The sequence below is a fragment of the Patella vulgata genome, chromosome 8, assembly GCF_932274485.2.
Source record: "Patella vulgata chromosome 8, xgPatVulg1.2, whole genome shotgun sequence".
Classification (NCBI taxonomy): domain Eukaryota; kingdom Metazoa; phylum Mollusca; class Gastropoda; family Patellidae; genus Patella; species Patella vulgata.
In genome coordinates this window covers 7,758,780-7,783,750 of record NC_065886.2, presented here as the reverse complement: position 1 = coordinate 7,783,750, position 24,971 = coordinate 7,758,780, and the positions used below count along the sequence as shown (strand labels likewise).

Genomic DNA, 24,971 nt, shown 5'->3' with positions numbered 1-24,971 from the left:
TCGGGTTCAGGGGCGTATAGTGACCCGTGATTTTACATGAGGACCAAGAACCCATCCGACCTTCCCAAAAAGCAATATTTATATATATGTGTGCAGGAGAGGGGGTGTTCCTTCCAGTTCCGCCGGGTAATATTGGGCTGTGTAGAACATGCTAGAATGTATTTGTAGCATATCTGAACCACAATATATGTTCGACACTGGTTAAGCATAATGATTATGATTATAATGTTGAAAACTGCATTGAAACCGCGTGACTTTTTTGCCATTTGCGAGAGGACATAAAAAAGGAAGGGGCCGCAAGAACTGAAAACCATGAAGCAAAGCTCGTCATTGCGTCCTTCTCACTTAGCTGCGTGTTGGGCTATTAGGACTCAAGTCGCTCGTGGACCTGCCATTCGTTTCATAGTTGATCCGTCCCTACGCATGCATACTTTTCAAACAAAATGTCAATTTCCATACCTCTTCAAAAACATAGAGCGATGGATTAAGGATTTCAAATTCTACACAGATATCTGAGATAATTTAGAAAACTCTAGAAGAATATGTTCTTGGTTTATGAAAATAAAAACAAAACAAAAACAATGTTTCACGAGTAATTTCTCACTTTTCGTTTCTTCGTGTTCTTTTACACTGCAAAGTATTCGTATCGTGCATAATAAACTACTGCTTTCTCCTACTATAACTGTCATAGGTATTATAACATGTCGCTAATTTACGAGGGGTCAAAACTCACAAGTGACCAATCAAATTCTATCAAGGGGCCACTTTAGGGAGTTACGTTAACAAAGCCCCTTCCTAATCTGTTGACCCCTCAGTGACCAATAAAACAATTAATCCAATCACGTGCTCGATAAGTAAGGGATTAATTAGGAATAGACCTGACACCCCCTTTTTAAAAGCGAATGGACTGTTCCATTTGAGTGATAGTGGGTTTACGGTTAACAAGCCTATCGACTGGATCAGTTGAAACGAACGGGGCTGGGAGTAACAAGGTAGCGTGTGTGTCACTTTCTACAGTAGCAGCCACAGAAAAAAACTATCTTTTAAAACGGAATACACGTGCTCCACGGAAGACAACACTTTTTACTTAAAATAGTACGGATTATTTATTTTTTTCAAGTGACAGATTCCGAAAAGGATTTTACGGCATTGATTCTAATTTTGTTGCGAAAGCGTGACAGAGAAAAATTAAAAGCGAGATCGAGAAGTGAAAATAGACATTTCAATGTTTTTCTTAGTGACAGCGACATGCATTGAGCGGAGAGAAAACGAGTCATGTGTTTCAGTGACTATCTAACGGATTTATCTGTCTTTAACAGGAATTACAATCATATTGGATTAATTAAGAGCGAGATATATCTTAAGTGTGGTATATTAACTGTGCGTTATTGTTGATATACCATGGTATGGTTTATAAAGTGTGAGTTATTGTGATTGACAAGTGGTATATATATAATAATATGAGGATATATGATGTATGCTATAGTTTATATATCGCTGGTGGGCTGTCTAATTGGATTAACCTTACTATCAGGTAAGTACTTATATATATAAGTTAATTACACTTTTAGGGCAATGTTTATCACACCTTAATATTCACCGTATATCACAAATATCCAACCCAACTCAAACCAGTATCTATATTATTATAACCGTTAGAGCTCATATTGTTTGAAACACGTTTATATATATTTCAAACATAAATCTTTATATCTTTTTCTGTGGAATAAATTGGGTAATAGACACAAATATATATATATTAAAATAATTACTTTGTATGGCATTATTCCCAATGTCTCAATTATTCAATATACATTGAATATATTTATTAGATATTACATGTATTATACAACAAATATGCACCTAAGATATGATACTAAAACATCTCAATATACATGTGCACCTAATATAGGATACTAAAACATGTCAATATACATAATAATTAAATATACACAGAGTTTATTATACTGCAATCCTCAATGAATATATAATGTACATAATATTTAATATTATGCAAATATCCACATAGTATCACACTAAAATATCTCAATATACAAAGAATACATGAAATTCAATATTATTATTCAGAAACATGTATACACATATACTACATAATATTATAAAAAAAAACATATCCCAATATGCATAAAATATATAATAATCATTGACATTGTTATGCAAATATACACAAATTTATCATACTAATTAAATACCAGTTCAATACTAAAAGAGTTCATTTACCAATATACAAACTAAATTACAGATGCATATATTAAATACATGTAGCACAATCATGATGGTAGTATAAAATATACAATATTTATATCATAATGGTAGGATGAAATATACAATATTTATATCATGATGGTAGTATAAAATATACAATATTTATATCTTGATGGTGGTATGAAATATACAATATTATATCATGATGGTAGTATGAAATATACAATATTATATCATGATGGTAGTATGAAATATACAATATTATATCATGATGGAAGTATGAAATATATAATATTTATATCATGATAGTAGTATGAAATACACAATATTAATTGAAATACATTGCCACCAAGTATATGAAATATACTGTTTAAACAGCTTTTAGTAATTAAACACATTAAAAGAAACTCAACTTTTCTGTAGAAAACAATTACTTTATTTTAATTGGAGCTACATTTCTACGATGATTCTCTTGTCAGTTTTTAAAAATATGAAACATAATTTTATAATTTTAAAGTTAGCAGCGTATTTGTAATAGATATCATGAATTTTAAAGAACATCACATCATAAAAATAATGTGTTAATTCCTGCCATACAAGTTTGTGTCATTTGGTCGAATTGGTTCATTTCATTTTATTCCCCTACTTGTAATGTTCACTATTAAAACATAAAGATCCTCAAAATTTACATTTAGTTGTTAATTTTTATTGGAATAGAGTTGAAATAAAGTTTGCAAGACTAGTTTCATGTGTTTTAGTGTTTGGTACATATTTTAATTCAAGAGACAACAAGTCTACACCTAGGCGAAGCAGGAATAATTTGTTTTTATTAATCAGGATTTAATCAAATTAATTGTTTAAGATGCATATTAATGTAGAAATTATGACAGGTTTTAAGCTCTGATACTTGTAATATTCTTGAGGAATGCTCTTTGTTGATTTACTTTTAACTCACATACTGTACAGAAACAGTATTTTGGTAGTCAACCAATTTAAGAATAGGAGTTTTCATACATTGTATTTGAGAAATGTGAAGGGGTGTAAATAAAATGATATAGCATATTTTAATGCCATACAAAGACTGGAAATGATTGTTTTTTATAAATTAATAAAAATATTCTCTAAGAAAACATAAACCAGACAGAAATGTTTATTCAAAATAATAAACCACTCCTATTTGTCACTTATACCTAAGAAAGAAATTCAGATTATTTAAATCTATGGACATATGTACACAAGAACAGAGAAGAAAGGTTGTCTTTAATATCAAAACACAAATTAAAACATACAATATTCATGTGTAAGAGTCTCATAAACTTTCCATGAAAGGAGAAGTTTGCACACATTAAACAACCAGTCATAGAGAAGCTTGTCTCAAATTGTGATATTTTCTGTTAAGTAGAGTTATAACTTTAAGGAGCTAGCCACCAGGTTATGTTTGAAAGAGAGGATTGTCCATGATTTTAGCTGTTATATTATATAAAAACGCACAGGATAGGACTGTATGATATTAACCATGGAGTGCGACTGTGTGTCTATCAAACTATGTAAATATTAACATGTTTAAATAAACAGTTTTGATAAAGATAAGACTTTTCCTCCGAGTCTTAGTTACACAATTAATTTCTCATTTTCATAGTTCACTGACTAGAAGTTCTTTATTCATAACAAGGTTGTCCTGTCTACTCTGGTATGTCTCACCCTTTGCCGCTGCCTTGCTAATTTGAATGTCCGTTACAGTTAAACTCTCGCCCTTGCCACTGCCTTGGCTAATTTCTCATGTAGTTTATAATCAAACTCTCACCCATTGAAACTGCCTTGGCTAATTTCATCTGTAGTTTATTGTTAAAACCTAAACTTTAGCCTTGGCTAATTCCTTCTGTAGTTTATTGATAAACCTTCAACTTTTTCCACTGCCTTCGCTAATTTCTTCTGTAGTTTATAGTTGTATCCTAACTATATGCCACTGCAGTGGCTAATTCCTGACATTACTGTTATGGTAATTGTGAATGGAATTCTACATCTTCTATATAAATCAGTGCTTACATGTGACATGTTAATATGTTATGTTAAAACAAGGAGGCATTCCACTGCCTTGGTTAATTTCTCCTCTTAGTTTTATTAGGAATGCAGTAGAAGGAGTTATAACATTTTTATAACCACTCAATGCCTATATCGAAAAGCACATGTAGGTGAATATGCTTTGAAAACTGTTGAAATGAGATACATGTAGGTGTCGTACATGTATGCCACTGCCCTGGCTAATTTCTACTTCTAGCATAACAGTTGTAAAAATGTAACTACATGTAAGGTCATTTGAATGCGACAGAATTTTATCAAAGCTTATTTACACTACTGTCAAATTTTTGATGTTTTTAATATGAATGTTTGCTGTTTTAAATTGATAAATTATTATAGACATAACTTCATGATAAACAAACATACAGAAATATCATCCAGTCCATTATATAGGCTGGAACGGTCAATAATAATAATAATCCCTGTAGGTCATGTCTTAATTACCGACATCCAGTAATTAAAACTGTATTATCTAACAGGTATATTACCTAAGGATAAGTTTCACCTGTAAAATAAATACAATTAATCTCTTGTTGATGAATTAAATGAAATGGGGTTTAACATCCTACTGTTCTGCTCCGATTGGGCTAATAGAGACAGGCACACATCATACAGTGTGATATGAGGGAAATTTTGCCCAGACAGCGGCGCTACGGCCTACTCTAATATCAAATTCTAAATGTCAAGGGATCTTTTATGTGCATGCCAATGTGTACACAGGGCCTCATTTTTTTTGTCCCATTCGAACAACTATATACATTGTCCCTTGCCAGGCCTTCCATCCTGCACCACTGACAAGGTTAGTCCCGAAATGACCTAGTTTGTGTTGATTGGTCATTAAACCCATCTCTCTCTCTCTCTCTCTCTCTCTCTCTCTCTCTCTTTTGTTCAGCCATCTTGAAATAGTGGCATTGTATCAAAAATCGAAGTCTGCCAATCGGTGTTAAATTGTCCAAGGAAAAACATGCCAAGTTTCATGTCGATCATAAGTGGTGGAGCTACTGGCTGTTTTCTTAGAATGTCGCCCCTCAAGAACAAGAATAACAACAACATGCATCTGTATTTCATTTAAATTTTATTTTGGATCGGCCAAAATATTGCGTTGACATTTTCTATGAACAATAACCAGAAATAGACATCGCCATCACGGAACCCAGGAAATTATAAATTATTTTTCTATATAATTCAAAAGAATTAAATTCACCTTCATAAAACATTTCTCAGAACATTGACATGAGATTCCTTAATACTAGGCAGTAATTTAAAGGTGAGCCACACTGAACGCCTAAACACATCAAAGAATGTTAGTAATTATAAACCATTTTCTATAAAATTTGAAAGAATTGAATTTCATTTGATAAAAGATTTGTCAATCCACGGCCTGTTTTGAGTAATTTAGACTTAATAGATTTTACAGTGCATTTCTATGTTACGAAAACTGATTTTAAAAAAAAAATTAATCTTTCGTGGGGAGTTAAAATTTAGATTAAAAATTTCCCACACCCTTATCACAACATGTTGGTGGAGAAATGTGGAGTTGTTTATTAGTGTTAGAATTTATTTGTGATGTCAGAAAGATATTTATTTTTGATGGGGTGGGTTGGTCGTGCTGAGAGATTTGTGTTTTCGTAATGCTGTGAAGAATTTAATTCTAATTTTATTTGGTCTTGTCTCTCATTTGTTGTATTACACGCACCATGTTCCGTCAAAAGTCTTTGAGTTTATATTCATCCAGTCCAAAATATTGTCCAAAATATTGAATATCTTTCTGCAAGTTCTAGGGGTGCAAAATTTGCGGTGGTGGGAAAGGTATGATTGTGCATGTATGTATGTACAAATGTAAGAAGGGTACATCTTTAACTCATATACATTCAAATTCAAAAATTAAATGAAATGAAATGTGGTTTAACGTCTTACTGTTCTGCCTATGAAATATTTCAAGCTACACAAATTATAGAATTTTATTTACCTAATTAATATGTACACCTACATTTAGGATTTTTAGTTTTACTAATGTATACGAATTCTATTTTTGATAAGCATGGTATACGAGAAATTTATTGCCTGGTTTTATTGACGAAATGTTTGACCAGAATACAGGAAACATGTATTTCTCAAAGTTTTAATTCTATCAGTTTTACTGTGGTATACGAGATCTAATCTGATGATACCATGGTATACAGAGTATTATTGCCTGGTTTTCTAGATGAAATGTTTGACTGTAATACAGAAAACATGTATTTCTCAGAGTCTTAATTTTTTAGTTTTACTGTGGTATACGAGATCTACTGTTATGCTACTGTGATATACAGGGTATTATTGCCTGGTTTAATTGATGAAATGTTTGACTGGGATACAGAAAACATGTATTTCTCAAAGTCTTAATTTTTTTAGTTTTACTGTGGTATACGAAGCCTATTATCCCTGATATTTTTGATAACCATGGTATACGAGAGATTTATTACCTGGTTTTATTGATGAAAGGCCTACTTGTTGATCTTCAGGTTATTAATATAATATAATACACAGCTCAGATTTAACACTAAATTTATTCATAACCTACCAACATACGACCATTGTCCAGTGTTATGCTTGGTTATCAAAGATTTATATTCATATCTTTATTTTTATGATATTATTATTATTATTATTATTATGAACCTGAGTACACTAATCAATGTGTTAAGAGGGAGCCTAGGCTATATGTAGTAGCATTGTTGACAAGGTGTTCAACTACCACACTCCATTCCTTATATACAGCTGCATGAGTATTAGAAATAAACGTACCGTTCAGTGTTTAATTGCTAGAAAATATTGGTGGGTAGAATCTGGTAATTATGGTTGAATTAAGTTTGCATGGGGCCCTTGACTGAAAATGTTACTGTAGCCCTTGAACTCAACATGCATGGATGGCTATTCTGGCGCATGATCTCTAGTCCATCTTGTTAAACTAAACTCTACAGTAGCATAATTATGACTTCTTTTTTTATGGTACAAAATTTTTTTGATATTTTGTGGTCCCCTTTAATATTGGGTTCCCTGGCTGAAGCTCAGTCATCCCCTGCCCTTAATCCAGTACAGTTATCCCTTGCCCTTAATCTAGCCCTGTCATCACCACCCTTAATTCAGCACAGTCATCCCCCGCCCTTAATCCGGTCCCTAATCCGGCCCAGTCATCCCCCATCCTTAATCTGGTCCCTAATCCAGCCCAGTCAGCACCAGCCCTTAATCCGGCCCAGTCAGCACCATCCCTCAATCCGGCCCAGTCAGCACCCGCCCTTAATCCGGCCCTGTCTGTAATCACACCAGTATACATGTACATTGTAAATCCTAGAGCAACAGAGTTCATGGATTTATTTAACAGATTCACTTTACATCATCAAATATAAAATATTGATCTTTAAAATCCAGCAAACTTTAAACATTTACATTTAATTACTCAAGGACCTGCAAACTGTCTGCAAAAAAAAAAATCGTAACTTACGAAGACACGATTGCAAACAGTTATTGTTTAAATGAAATGGGGGGGGGGTAGCGTCTTTAGTTTTTCTGCATCAACTGAGTCAATGAACACAAGTTATTGTTCAAAGTAAATTAACTGACAAGTTGTGGTTTGGGTGTATTTGAATTTAAAACGTCAGTGATTAGCTTGGGTTTATTTGTATTCACAAACTAGAAGTAAAAATATTTGATGTCATGATATACATCAACGTGCCCATTTACAATTTACCTCTTTAATTGAAAGTTAAAAAGTCGTACACCTATAAATAAATATATCTCACAATTATCATTAATATTTACTTGGGTTGGTCGGACAGAGTTGTAAATCTCTCCAGAGAAAATAAACAAAATTTACCTTTGAAACTCGAACATCAAAAGATATAACCTGTTATAGCTGAAGTAATCAAAGATATTGAGAGCCGTATTTAATACAAACATCTTAAAGACTTGAATAGTCCCAGTTTTTTTTTAAATTGACTTCTAAATACGTTAAACGATGCAGAAGAATAGACAGATAATGTACTCTACGTTTCAGAAAATTAGTCTTAAATTGTTTTTTTTTTCTCTTTAATACGCCGACGATTAAGTGTAAAATGTTTTGCCGTTTTTGTAGATAAATATATATTAGTCATTGGTAATTATCTCCCCCTTATTTTTATCGTCATTTAATTTGCGTTGATCTAAAAGTTGATCATAGAGAGAGTCCATCAAGGTGACTGATGTGGGATAAAACTGTTGCTCAAATTTCGAGAAAAAAAGGAATTAAAGAATACATGTATGTTCATGGAAAAATTAAAGATTTTGCAGAAAATTATTATGCATTTAAATCTGCCATCCTGTCTGTCAAAAATATACATCTCTGATAACCAAATAAACTTGTAAAAAAATAAAAATAATTCAAGTTTCTGCTAAAACAATTCTCATGTACATCAATATGTCTGTGAAATGTATCCTAATCAATGAAATGAAATGGGGTTTAACATCCTACTGTTCTGCTCCGACTGGGCTAATGAAGACGGGCATACGCCATACAGTGTGCTACATGTACGAGGGAAATTTTGCCAGGGCAGCAGCTCTATGGCCTACTCTTGTATCGAATTTTAACTGTCAAGGGATCTTTAACATTCACGTCAATGTATACACGGACGGCACCTGGGTTTTTCATACCATCCGAACGACTAGACAGCTGTCCTTGTCAGGCCTTCTGTCCTGCACCACTGACAAGCAGGACTTGATATAAATTACCTTAAAAACTGATCAACTTTTGTATAAAAGTAACATATGCATTTACATTTGTATATGTAACTCAACTTTTTCTAAAAAATATATTTGATAAATTAAAACATGTAGATTCGATTTTAATGGCTTTCAATAATGAATTAATTTTACACAGCCTGGGCATCGACCTGGGAGGTTTTTACCTGTGAAATTATGAAATAAATACCTGTATTTAAGTTAAGTATTGGTCTGTTAGTCATCATGTAAAAATAGGTATATATGAATACAGCTGTTACATGAAATAATAACACAATGTGTTCATTACATCATACCATGTGTAGTATAGAGAGAGAGAGAGAGAGAAATGGGGTTTAATGTCCACTCGCACAAACTAGGTCATTTCGGGACTAACATATGGTTCAATTTTATTTCAATAATTCGCTTGCGCATAGGGGTCCTTAGCAGTGGGAGGAAACCGGAGGACCCGGAAAAAACCCACGAGGTTGGACAGGCGACCCTACTCCTTGTCACGTACAACCGGGAATTCGAAACCACACCAGTCGACTCAATGACAGACTTTATGATACAGTGCGCGCACCATGTGTAGTATATGTATTATTATTAAAGATACGTTATGGACGATTAGATAAAGAGTTCAAATAAAAATAAGTGGGGGTGCCCAAGTTCAGATTTTGTCGTTGATACCGTGTGGTTGAAAAGTTTTTAATTTAATAATCCAATGTAATTCAATTGTGCGTCTGTTGGTTGTGGAAGTGTATAACTCAGGGTCTGAGCCCAGTTGTTTAATTATTTGGTAGTCAAGGTCTCGACTAGAATGTCACCAGTGCGGCAAAGTTTTCTCTAAAAAATGCCATCTTTTACGCCATCTTAGAGAGACTCACTCAGCACCAAAGTTTAGGGGCCTGCCTTCTTTTCCCATCCAATCTACCCGGTCTGAAGAGTTCAATACGAACGAAACTAGTCCACCGCTTTTTGCCCGAAATCCCGGCAGAAGTATAGACACGTCTACCTCGCACCTTACCTAAATCTTACTTTAGGTTAATCCTGAATTGAGCCTCAATACCGAACTACGGTATTCGAATACTCATGAACATCGCCACAAGACCACATTCTGGCAATATAATCTAGTAACCTCACCCCGGTTAATCATATTTACAGGGACTATTAACACCGAACCCCGGTGCCTGGCATATTCATGAACCCCGCCAAAATATCGAACCCCGGTATACCAACCCCGCCAAATTATACCAAACACCTGTATAATCAACCCCGCCAACCCCGCAAAATTTACCAAACCCCGGTAAACTGACCCCACCAACCCCGACAAAATTTACCAAACCCCGGTAAACTGACCCCGCCAACCCCGCCAATTCTCGGAATAATATAAATAGACCTCCGCCTTTGGAGTCTAACCAGTCTGAAGAGTTCAATACGAACGAAACTAGTAACTTAAAAAACCAGGGATAACTAGAAGATCGCCCTTCTCTTTCTACCTAGATAAAGAGTTCACTCTTCTCACTATAATAGTTTAAATATAGATAACGTAAATACAATATGTTAATTATTTTTCACAAAATGTATTCCAATTGAATATCGCAGGCTAGCGATGGCATCAAGATTTGAATATGATCTGGATACAGTACCAAGGTACCCCTCCGCTCTCGCACCACTGCATGTGCATGTAGGTATACTGCAATTTTTAAATACATGTAGGAAGTGAAAAGTGTACATGAGTAAATTGTGGATGCATGGGCATACTAAAGTACACCACACCACTGCATGTGCATGTACATGTACAATGTACATAATGAGTTGTACATGTAGATTTAAAATATAGCAAATGATAGTAAAAACTGGCAAATTAAAAATATATATAAAAAATACAGGAAAGCAAAAATACAGATTATGAATTTATTTGTATACCATTCTATGTAGTGCAGTAAAGTAATACTATCATCAATATCAGGGTTCGTATACCACGGTATACACAGGGAATATGATGATCCGTACACCACAGTTAAAGGATGTATATAACAAATCTCATGGTTCGTATACCACAGTAAAAGAGAACTATGTATATTATGTAGGTATTAAAAGAAACATGTGTTAATCTGTTATTTGTTCACTTTAATAACCACAATGAGGTCAGAGGTCGTGTGCATATTTACATGGTGATTAAATTTATGCAGAATTCTCAAAAAACATTTTTTTAAGAATCATTAGAGGGGGGTTTGAGTAATTTGATGATGAAAAGGAATGTTGATAATTTCAACAGCGATTTAATAAATTCAAAATTCGCATAAACAAAAATTGTAAGAAGCATCAGAGGATATATTTGGTAATATACGATAAGATAATAATTTTTAATGTCAATATTTTCAACAGTTAATAATAATTTTGAAAGCATGTGCAAACTTATTGATAATAGGGGGGTTGGATGGCTGAATGGTTAGCATGTGCACGCTGTATCATAAGGTCTGTCATTGAGTCAACTGGCATGGTTTTGATTCCCTGGTTGTACGTGACAAGGAGTAGGGTTGCCTGTTCTCTGGATCCTCCCTCCGAATTCCTCCCACTGCTAAAGACCCCTACACCATGTGTTAGTCCCGAAATGACATAGTTTGCATCAATTAGATGTTAAAACCCTCTTCTTTCTCTCTCTTTTTTTCTCTCTCTCTCTCTTATTGATAATAAAATAAGCCTGGAACACCTGATAACATTTATTATTTATTTGAAAATTCATTCAACCACTATTTTCTGATAGTTTTTTTAATTCTAAAACTCTGCAAAAATCTAATTTCAATAATAAAAACAAGACTTGTTGAGAAAACATATTTTGTTAATATTTTCTGACAAATGTTTCAAGTGAGTGATGTATTTGCGAGTGTGGAGTCATAAAATAAACTAAAAACAACTTCAGAATTTCTGTGTCTGTGTGTGTGAAATGTTTGATGGCTGAAAGATTAATTTTCATTTTGAAAAAAAATATATCCTTGTTCTGCTCTGATTTCTAGACGACAATAATTAGGATTTGGAATATCTTTTTTACAATAAATACAAAAAATAGACAAATACATGAACTTGGTTATAATTTTTCGACAAAAATGTTACTGGATATAAATTTTTAAATAGGATTTAATTTAGTAGGAAATACTGTTTCTTGTTTTAATATGAACATTTTAACTTATACCATGTTCGTTAGTGTTTTGAGTACATGTCTGTGATGTTTGGATTGGGTTTTATTTATAAAAGATTTACGCGTAGACTTACGTGTGTCAAGGTTAACTGAGTGGAATGGAATAAGGTTTAAGGTGATGTGTCGTCAACTCGATTCTTCGTTTATTTTGTGATAAACACGAGATAGGAGAATTTTGCCCAGACAGTGGCATCTTCTCTTTTTCTATTTCCAGTTGTCAGGGTTTTATGCTATGTGCCTGCCAATATGTACAAGGAACAAGGTTTAACGTCATGTCAACTGAATTCTTTGTTTATTTTGAAACAAACACATGATAGGAGAATTTTGCCCAAACAGTGGCATTGTTGTCTACTCTTTTTCTTTTTCCAGAGGTTCTTTTACGTGCGTGCCAAGATGTACACGGAATGAAGTTTAACCTCTTGTTAAATCAATTCTTCATTTATTTTAAAACAAACACAAGATAATAGAATTTTGCCCGGACAGTGGCGTTGTTGTCTACTCTTCTACATGTATATCCAGCTGTCAAGGGTTCATTTAATACATCAAGTGTTTTTTATGTGCTCGCTGCGGTGCCCACCTCATATTATCAGCACATGACATTTCTTTGTTTCGTTGTGAATTTTCCGCTAGTTTTAAATTTTGACAGCAGAACAAAAACATTCATGGAAAATAAAGGTATCCCGATCATCAAGGCCAATTATCCTTAGTTTTTGGCGTTTGCCAGTGGCAGTTTTTAGGAGAATCACGGACATGGTGCCTGTGGATATGTAATAATGTTGTAGGTAAAATCAGCTAATGTTGTTTCCTCGTTAATTTTTAATCTGATGTCTTTGATGTTTTTATTTCAACTGGGAATATTTTTGAAGGTTTAAGTGATGGTAAAAGGTTTGATATATTGTTTTTATTATATTACCATGGCAACATGTTATTGTGTCTGCTAGGTTAGATAAGATGATTTAAACAGTGTTTTATTAGTCTGCTAATTGTTCCATTATATACCATTTAATATATTTAAATTACATACGTGTACCTGTCTATCCACAATGTCGGGATCGTCTACTCAAGCGCTGTTTTCTACAACTGAATTGACAAATTTTGATTCTACATAAAATAGAGAAGAAATTGTAAATTGAAATTACATATTGTCAGCGTCTCTGATATCATGCAGTTATACTTATTAATTTAATATTCATATAAATTTTCTATAGTTGATTTCTCAGATTCAGTAGATAATTTATTTATTTATTTTATTCTTAATAATTTTTAATAATGAAGCCATACTAAATTCAAAAAGAATAAACCATGGGGTGGATTCTACCAACTTATCTGACCGGAATACCGGTACAATTATTTTAAAGATTTAAAAATTTGACAGATTTGACAGATACACAGTTACGAGATAAAACTAGTAGTTATACCGGTACATTTATAGTGATGAGGAGCGGGTTAGTTTTCAGTATTTACATTTCGATGTGAAGTAATTTACTGAAGTTGTCTTCTTCCTACCGGTAAATAAACAACTTTACTTTGTTTAAAGAAAGAAAATAAATACTAGTGTGTCCACAGTTCAAATAGCCTAACTTCTAACACGATACAAACCAAGTACCACTGACACTAAACAGCTACAAATATCCCCCAATTGCCTAACTTGGAACACTCGAATGACAAGATTACTAATTGCCTAACTTAGAACCCTTGTAGAGCAACTTTAGCCTTTAGGAACGTAATAAACTGAATCTCTTTATGAAGCAAAATAATCTATTTTTTTGTGAGAAAAGGTGTTAATTGCCTAACTTAGAACTGTATAATATCATGATATTTTTAAAGTTACCATATTTTTTTTTACTTTATTGCCCAAGAAATAGAGATTTAAGTGATACATGTCCCACAGCGTGATACACATTAATGTGTACTCAAATTGAGTATTTAAAAATTGATTTAGAAATCCAAACTGAAATTTTAATTCATCATAATATTATCTTTGTAAATACTTAGCGGAATTGAAGTATTTTTTGATTGATATATCTTTTAGAGATTGAACATAAACTTCCAAGAGAATCCAAATTCCGCAAATGGTGATTATTGACTTTGTCATTTATTTTAGAAACATTTTCTCTGTTTCTTAAAAATATAGGAACGATGATTTGAACCTGATAAAATGAATCTAATTTATGTGGTTGATCATATTTTAAAAAAGAAATAATAATTATCTTAAATTGTGTAACAAAGGAAGTAAAAGATAAAACAAGATACATGTATACATGTATATATAGTAAATGTTATAAAAAGTATTATTTTAATGTTGCCATTATACATTATTATTATATTTGTGGAGACAAGTCAATCTAATAATTATCGATTATTTAACCAGTATTAATAGAGAGATCAATTTTTCCTGGCAATAAGTTTATGCCAGTCAGAGAGAGAGAGAGAGAGAGTTTAAGGTCCACTCAACACAAACTAGGTCATTTTGGGACTAACATGGTTAATTTTTATTTCAATAAATCACTTGCATATAGGGCTCTTTAGCAGTGGGAGGAAACCGGAGAACTGGGAGAAAACCCACAAGGTTGGACAGGCGACCCTACTCCTTGTCACGTACAACCGGGGAATCGAAACCATGCCAGTTAACTCAATAACAGACCTTATGATACAGCATAAGAGAATACATGTGTATGTTTCCCTTCATACCTGCGTCCAGGGAAGACTGCACCTTCTTGCTGCTAACCTTAAGATTATATGACCTCCAAATTGACGTACACGTACATGTACATGTACTGCTACATGAACACCTAGCATTAAAAACCCTTATATGACAACCAAATTGATGTACTAGTACATGAATACCTTGCATAAAAAAATCTTTTTTGGAAGATTAAACTGGTGAAAGTTTGGTCGAGGAATACAGTGATTATATTTATCCACTAAATATTGATCGACATCCTCGACGGAAAAACAAAACTCAACATGACAACAAACTGTGGAAATTACTTCCCCACACATATTTAACACTAAATATCAGCAGAAACCATGACGTAGGTTGCCAATAGATACACAAGAACACCAGGATGGAGATTGGCAACCAATCGAATAGACTGACACATAACTTCACTTTCAATCTTTTTGACACTGTCTTGTATGTTACAAGGAATAGGGTTGCCTGTCCCCTGTGCAGAAGCGAATTATTGAAATAAATTTGAACCATATGTTAGTCCTAAAAATCGCCTAGTTTATGTTGAGTGGAGGTTAGAAGTTAAAACCTCTCTCTCTCCCTTCCTCCCCATTACTCTTGACATTAGGTTCGACCCTCAGACTTCCAAGTTAGAGAGCGAGCACCTTACTCACTGAGCCACCGCGGCTCCCCGTTAAAATAATATAGATTGATGTATTACGACGAACACTCTCGGCCAATCCTCGTATCCCCAGCACTGAGCGACTCCCAGTTCCCCACTAAAATAAAGATCAATGGTGGCCATGTTTTATAGGAATCATGGTATATTAGGGTTGTATCAAAGACATGTTTGGTGAAAATAAAATAAATAGATGACAAGGTATTGATTGGCATTGTTCTCACTAATTATATCAATTAATTGGTTGACTTGTTCGAAGCCAGTCCGTTATTATATACATGGACACTTAATAACATAGGTCAGGCAATCACTTCATCATCATCATCATCATCATCATCATCTCAGGTGTAGCTACAAACCAACTCGGAAACATATGAATGTACAATCTTACACCAACCCTCGTAAAACAGCGGGAAAGGTAGCACTGAAATTGGTGATGCATAAACATTTTGAAATTTATGACAGAAAATCTGAAGCATTACATGGCACTATGTAACCTGACAGAAGATTGGTTAGTTACCGTACTACTGAATCTTCCCCTTTTTTAACTTCACAACTACATAATAAGTGGTATCAGTTGTTAGAGAGAGAGAGAGAGAGAGAGAGAGAGAGAGGGAGAGAGAGAGGGGATACCAGGTAAGGGATCCTTGATAGATTTAACCTTTGTTTAATACAAACCACCTCAAATCTGAATTGAGTATCCAGGAAGAATAATAAAAATAGATATACTTTTTTTATATAAACTTAAGTCTACACTGTTTACCTGTAAAAGTTAATTTACAGGTAATTAGATTAGTGTTTACCTGAGACTTCTAGATGATGGCATGTCTTATAACCATAGTAACAACATATACAATAGATATAAATAATATTAACAGACAGGTCACATGTCATAATACAAAAAACCGGTGCTAATTAACCATTGATACACCAGGTACAGGTAGATACACAAACATCTGATAACACTTCTTGGGGAGGTGAATTAATAGACAAGACAACTGCACACAAAAACAAGGACAGAACAAACTACACATTATTTTATTAGATACATGCAAGAGTAGGCTAAATACATTGTACAAGGAGTAGGGTCGCCTGCCCAACCTCATGGGTTTCATCCGGGTCCTCCCTGTGCTAAAGACCCCTATGTGCAAGCGAATTATTGAAATAAAATTGAACCATGTGTTAGTCCCAAAATGACCTAGTTTGTGTCGAGTGGACGTTAAACCCTCCCTCTCTCTATATCTCTCTCTCTCTCTCTCTCTCTCTCCCCCCCTCCTCTTCGTTTAATACCCAGTCCTGAGACCCTAAATAACTAATATAACGTAAGGGACATCAGGTATTATAAAACACTTAGTCAAGAAAAGACATACACCAATACAATTTTAAAATAATGGCTGGCTGAACAAAAAATTTCTTGTATGACCAATTCAAATATTGATAACCTCCTCGATAAAAGGTTGAAGTCTTTTTATTATACAACAATAGCTCGGTGAAAGTGACTCAGTCATGTTTTCAAACGGGCCTGACTTTCGTTCTAACTGAGCACACACATACACTCACCTTATGACTCGGAACTTAAGAAATCTTTCATCAATATTTGATTACCCAGGTTTATGAAATGCGCAAATTTAATGTGATGTAAAACAAAAATTAGTTACATGTATGAAAATATTTAGTTAATTGAAGCCTGCTGTTTAGTTTATTGAAGCATGTTTAATTATAGGTAAATTTATTATTAATTAGTCAGAGAGAGAAAACGTTTAATTTGTTGGTGCGTTAAATTAAACATAATATAAGTTGGGAATTAATACGAATGGGAATTAATACAAGAATTTGCTATTTTCTGATTTGCTCAGTTTTAAATAAACAGAAAATAAGTTTTTTGATAGAAGAGGAAGAAATCAATTTAAACGTATTAAAATGTAATATTTATTTAAAGATAAAACATTCCTTGGATGATATTTAGTTAATTGTAAATTATTTTAAAGCATCAACTGTCTGGTAATTTTTATACGCCCATATTCATTTAAAGATAAAACATACATTGGATAATAATTAGTGAATTGGTTAATTATTATAAAGTGTCAACCACTTTTGATATACCCAGGGCCTGAGACAGGGCAATCCGGGCCCTGAGATAAGCAGCTCGGCGAGTGAAAAGAGGGGGGGGGGTGGCATGGTGATAACGCAGTGGCTGATCACTGGCCACGCTCACCATCATTGTAGGTTACAGGCCCGACCTAGGCACCGATAACACGGGGGCTAAGGGCCCTGGACAAGTGTCCCAGCTGTCCCCACCCTTCCTCTTACGGGTCCTGGATAAGCCCACATTGAAATGTGGTCGTATATTGTTGTCACCCTTGTCAATCTTCTGCCGTCCACAATCGAGTGTTGACACTCTAGAGACTAAAGTCATTATCCAATCGAAGGTTCAGTTCCGTTATTCTTTCAAAAGATAAGATGAATTGATAATTTCGCAACTTTTCTGAGAAAAAACACAAAATTATTTTTATTTTTCAACAAAAAAAACCCCACAAAGTTAGTTGTGCTGAACCACATGTAGATAATGTTTCCCAATGGATGCTTACATTGGGAAAAACTTGGCTGTCAAGGAAACAATCGTTAAAAAAAGACACCACAAAGTTATCTTTTGGGTTAAAAAATGACAAAGTTAGTTTTGCATAACGATTGAAAGAACAGTAAGATATGCCTGTGAAAACACCGTAATGGAATTACTTTTGGTATTTTCCGCATCAATGAATCCGAGTGATATTGATACCATTGTTTTGATTAGATGTTATTGTTCATGCTGTCTCAAGGGTTCAAATATAAAAATATATTATTTATGTAATGGCTTACGTAAATTGTTCGAGTTTGCGTAAAAAAAATGTATTGGTTTTTGTGTTACTTCTGTTTGTTGAAATCAGCAAAAGAAATTGTAAAAAAAAAAAAAAATTTACTAAAGAAAAGTTGTTGAAATGCAAATTCAGTAGCACACACAGGATATTTGCTGTATGGATCAAGCCTGGAAATAAGACACCTGTCACAGACAATGTCAGGCACAAATACAGGTTTTGTCAGACACAAAAAAACCTCTGATGCCTGTCATTTTGTCTGGCACTGATTTGTCTTTTTTATTGATATTATTAATACATGTCCGGTACTACTCATGTAAGTTGAAAAAGTCAGGTACTATTTCATTAGTGTCTGAGTCTGACATTTTGTCAGGTACATCTAAAACCGTTATTTCCAGGCCTGTTGTATGGTCCTAGGAAATTTTGAAATATCAAGTGTCAATGGTGATATGTGGGCAGTGCCCGTTAAGCTAGAAGCCTAGAGCTGTCGTGGGTTGGTTCAAGATCCAGTACACCATAGAAATGAATAAAGAATTCAAATATATTTAAATTGCATATACATATACCTTAAGACAACTGAAGGGCTTTTATATTTAATGTTTTAACTTATATCTCATTCTATATTTTTGTATCATTTATATTGGTATCTTATTTGTCTGGGGGATCACGTGGCTAAGTGGGTAAGACGCTAGCTCGCTAGCCTGGAGGTCGGGTGTTCGATCCCTGCATTGGCCGAGAAAGTTCATCCAGATTTTCCGGCGTGGTTCTCCCTTGTCAGTGATGCAGGACGGAGGGGCTGACAAGGAAAGCTGTCTAGTCGTTCGGATGGGATGAAAAACCGAGGTCCCGTGTACACATTGGCGTGCACGTAAAAGATCCCTTGGCAGTTGGAATTCGATATAAGAGTAGACCGTAGTGCCGCTGTCCGGGCAAAATTTCCCTCATAGCACACTGTATGGCGTATGCCCGTCTTCATTAGCCCAGGTTAGGAGCAGAACAGTAGGATGTTAAACTCCATTTCATTTCATTTCATTTCATTTCACTTATTTGTCTGTATACATTATATTTTAATTGTGATTATTTCTATCACTTCACTTTTAACTCTTGTAAAGTGTTTCTGAAACGAATGTGTAGAAAGCTATATAAAAATAAATTATTAAATTATTATTATTATGATGTGTAAAGTCGTTATTAAATTAAAACAATTAATTCCACGACTTGCTGCATCAGATTGAAGTGAAATGTTAAATCCTGAATGTCATGTCATGTCATGTGTGCTGTATATAGTCTAAACAAGACATAAAAAGCACTTTAGTTGTTAAAAATCACAATCACCATAGTTTTAATATTGATTTCCGCTACTTTGATAAGTTACGCCAGTCAACCATGGGATACGACTTAACAATAACATTATATAAACAATTAGCATAGACCACATCATCAAGTCACATGGTTTAGTGTCAGATCTTATCTTTAACGAAACGACTTCTAGCAGTATTTACCGTAATATAAAATCTGATAGATTTGACGATAAATGGTGGAGATTCCGTAGAGAAATCAGGAAATATAGATTTGTATTAACAGGGATTAGGATCAATACCGACAGAACAGACGCTAATGTGTTGACATCAACAATTTTTTTGTATTCTCATGGTAACACTCCAATTAGCTTTATAATTACTGTTTTCATAGTGACAGGTGTTGTCCATGATGCAGTATATGCTTATGTCTAGAAACATGGCAGCACTTCTAGAACACATAATACCACCTGGCACCACTTCTATAACACATTTATAATTATTGTTTTCAATGATACAACCTGGCACCACTTCTAGAACTCACGATACCACATGGCACCACTTCTAGAACACACGATACCACATGGCACCACTTCTCGAACTCACGAATCCACATGGCACCACTTCTAGAACACACGATACCACATGGCACCACTTCTAGAACACACGATACCACATGGCACCACTTCTAGAACTTACGATACCACATGGCACCACTTCTGGAACACATGATACCACATGACACCACTTCTGGAACACATGATACCACATCTTAAGAACACCTGATACTGTTTGTAGAACACTTTATAACACTTCTAGATCCCATGATACCACTTCACAAAAATCTTTAATTTGTGTTCACAACAAAAGTACCTCCATTATTACCTAAAAATCTTCAGGTACATTAGTACTAATTATAGGTGAGTCAATTTAAACGCTGAGAGGTACATGTATATTAAAATTACCATTATTACAGAAAAATCTACAGGTACATTAGTACTAATTATAGGTGAGTCAATTTAAACGCTGAGAGGTATATTAAAATTACCATGAATAGTACTAATTACATCAAAGTCAATTTGAACGCTGAGAGGTAAATAAGAGTCAATAATTTGTTACATAAGTTTGATTAATGAAGCTGGGTTGTTATATAATAAACACGACCGTCAATACCTGTTTGATTTCAATAGGTGATCAATACATTGATGAGAGAGAGAGAGAGAGAGAGAGAGAGAGAGAGATGGGTTTAACAACCACTGGACACAAACTAGGCCATTTTAGGACTAACAGGTGATCCAATTTGATTGCAATAATTCACTTGCACGTAGAGGTCTTCAGCAGTGGGAGGAAACCAGAGGACCCGGAAAAAACCCATAAGGTTGGACAGGCAACCCTACTCCTTGTCATGTACAACCGGGGAATCGAAACCACGCCAGTTGACTCAATGACAGACCTTATGATGCAGCGCGCACGTGCTAAACATTTAGACATTGATCACAGAGGATGACAGGATGGTAGAGAGATGATATATAGATACTACATGTATCATACCACAACCTTACAATCATACTAAAACATTTAAACAACTGTACATACATACAGCAAGTCATAGGATGGCATACAACCGTAGACACAGACTAGTCATAGACACATAGAATGACTCAAACTAAATAACGAAAAACACAGCTATGAACTTATCAGTAGACACCAGTAAATACTCAATTGGGATCACATGTTTTTTTTCCATTTTCTTTGTGTGCCGTTAAAAATTTCGCGGCACACTGGTTGAGAATCATCTAGATACATTGTATGACTAGTGTTGGAAAGGATAAGGTGGGGGGGGGGGGGGAATAGGTCTAGCCCCTGCACATTTTTTTACCTCTCAAGGGCCCTGATAAGGGTGTCGCTGTCGTCGTAGTTTGCAAGGGATTAAAATCAGAGACTTTAAAGATAAATGGAAACCTTTATTCACTGTTCATAAAAATTACGATTTTGGAGGCCAAGATATCTTTCTAAACTCTATTACAAATAACTGTTTCAACTCCACAACCAACCCCAGAAGAATGCCGTTTAAAGTTCACTAAACTCATGAATGTGACTCTGTTGACTTTACCAAATGAAAGTGTCGAAATTTACCCCTGGAAAAATTTCTCAAAGTTTACATGACGGTAGAAAAATTAGAAGATAAATGAAAGAGAAAGTGGTTTTTAACGAAATCGTGATTTTCTGATTTTCGGCAAACGTTGACTCCTTTGTTTGCAGACAGACTTCATGTTACGAGATTAAAACCACAAAGTTTACGTTGGTGTCTTATGAATTTAGTTAAAACTGAATTTATTTAATAGAGAGAGAGAGAGAAATGGGGTTTAACGTCCACTCGACACAAACTAGGTCATTTCGGGACTAACATATGGTTTAATTTTATTTCAATAATTCGCTTGCGAGTAGGGGTCTTTAGCAGTGGGAGGAAACCGGAGGACCTGGAGAAAACCCACGAGGTTGGACAGGCGACCCTACTCCTTGTCACGTACAACCGGGGATTCGAAACCACACCAGTTGACTCAATGACAGGCCTTATGATACAGCACTCACGTACTAACCATTCGGCCACCCAACCCCCATCTATTTAATAGACTGATAAAGATGGGAATCTTCCATGCAGGGGAATTTCGCCACGACAGCAGCATTAGCACTTACTATTCATTGAATTGTATAAATTGATAAGGGAGATAAGTTCCTTGTCAGTAGTGTAAGACAGAGGGTCTGGCAAGGAAATATGTCTAGTCATTCGGATGGGATAAAAAATTGAGGTCCTTATGGTACGAACCCCGCAAACTAATAGTTTTAGACAGGGCCACTGTTATTCTGGCAAAAGCTACAATGTTATTTTACCAGTCATTATTAAAAGTATAATATTTCCGTATCAAATGGCAATTTAGGGAGAAATGAAATGGGGTCTAACATCCTTTTTTTTCTGCACCGACTGGGCTAATTAAAACGGAAATTGAGAGGGTCAGTGAGTATGTACTTGTAACATTAGATAAAGACGGACCCCAGCTTGATGAATGATTGATTTTTATCAATGAAGGAAGTCTTATATTCTAGCTAAAGATAATATTATTTCTATATTTCCTGTCAAAACAGATTACTGTGTGATTCATGACAAGGTATCAGTCGAACAATGATAAGACTTTCTGTTATAACAATATAACATTGAACAAACTAACACTCCCTGTTAAACAATCTTATTTTATCAAGACAAAAACACAACCCTTTTATATTCGGGTCAAAAATATCAGTTTCGATAATATCAGATTTAATTTTATGTGGTGATTTTATTTCTGAGATAAAATATCTTTAATAAGCATTTGATAATTGGACATATTAACAAAAGTTACAATTTTATGGATACACAAAAACTGATATAAAGACCAGATTATCCACTTTAAAATGTTGTATAGTAATAAATCCAGTAATTGGGTATCCATAAAATTGTATCTTGCGTTAATGTTTATGTTCAAAATAAAAAATCTTAATTGTAAATGAATTTTTGGGAAATCAGTATAAATTTTAGTTATCAATTTATATTCTTCTTTATAAAGGTAGAGATAAACAAACGCAACAACAGAAGCCAGATATCCGCAAAATCATCCATACACGTAGATGTTTATTTTCTTTAAAAAAAAACAGGAGTCAAACATCTCTGAAATCTTCGCTTACCGTTTATTAAAACGTCTCTGAATATCGCAAATATCACATTTAGTGGCAAATGATATTTAAAAACATTTGTTAGTGGGAAAAAAAAGGTTTATTGAGGCCACCATGATTCGATTTTCTGCTTTTCAGAAACTCCTGTAAAAAAATTTCTTCTTATTTCTTCAAGAAAAAAACTTATTTAAAATCCAAAAGTATTTGGTTGCATTGTTCAAAAGCTTTTAATTCCAAATTTTAAAGTTTTGAAATTTAAAACAAAACATGTTTGACGAAATTCAATTGAGTATTTATTTATCCAAGCCCTAAAGAACAGAAAATTAGATTGGTTTGGCCTTGTCTGTTTCTGTCTGCGTAGTTTCTGTGAGTAAATAACATGGATCAACATATGTTGTTGACATTCGGGTCAGAGACCAGCGGAAAACAAACTGCATGAAATCTGGACAATTTATCTTTCATACCAACTTCTGTCGCTTGTCAAATTCCTGTCATATTCACCTCATCGTTTACCGTTGTTATAGTTCACATCACTGTGTTTTAATATCTGATCGATTCCCAGATTGAACGTGACAAGGAGAAGGGTCGCCTGTCCAACCTAGTGAGTTTTCTCCAGATCTTCTGATTTCCTCACACTGCTAAAGACTCTTATGCGAATTATTGAAATAAAATTGAGTCATATGTTAGTCCCAAAATTATTTTGATAGTTTCTTAATGTCACTGATTGTTATTTTCACCTTTCGGACAGTCAATATCTAAATTTCTGTAGTGTAAATATCGCCTAAATGTGCTCAGATTGAGGAGTTAACATTTAATTAAGAAAACAAAATCATAACATCAAGGCATCAAGACCGGTAGATCTGTGTACCTGCTGGATCCAACAATGATGCCGACAGCTAGAGTAGATATAAATGAAAATATAATAAAATCCCCACTCAACACCCGAAACATTATGATCCCATTGGAGAAAGTAGACATACATGTACATGAAAATATTTTGTAAATACATGTAGTGTACATAATTCTTTTGGATTATTTCTGTACTTGTAAAATTTTAGGGAGAGGGATTATATAGACTTTGCCTATTTCCTAATCCTAAATTTAAATTAAATAATGTTTATAATATATAGAGAGAGAAATGGGTTTAACGTCCACTTGACACAAACTAGGTCATTTTGGGACTAACATGGTTCAATTTTATGTCAATAATTCGCTTGCACGTCGGGGTCTTTAGCAGTGGGAGAAAACTGGAGAATACCAATGAGGCTGGACAGGCAACCCTACTCCTTGTTACATACAACCGAGGAATCGAAAACATGCCAGTTGACACAATGACAGACCTTATGATACAACGAGCGCACACTAACAAGTCAGCCACCCCCCTTTAAAATATAAGCAAAAATTGTTATCTATATAACTATGTTGTGTTATAATAAATAAGTGATGAGTATAATTCGGAAAATATGAATCTGACCCGTATCAGGTATCAATGCCATGTTTTGATCAACTCAAATTAGAC

General features: G+C 34.3%; 1 protein-coding gene across 3 annotated transcripts in view; it reads left to right on the top strand.

Annotated features, from left to right (window-relative positions):
* The first annotated feature begins 973 nt into the window (after positions 1-973).
* LOC126830951 (hemicentin-2) overlaps positions 974-24,971 on the top strand; it is a 112,422-nt gene continuing 88,424 nt past the window's right edge. For all 3 annotated transcript variants that reach the window (XM_050561492.2, XM_050561491.2, XM_050561490.2), the window contains exon 1: positions 974-1,534. In XM_050561492.2, the coding sequence (XP_050417449.2) occupies positions 1,471-1,534 (64 nt within the window). In that variant the 5' untranslated portion in view covers positions 974-1,470. The remainder of the gene's footprint in view (positions 1,535-24,971) is intronic.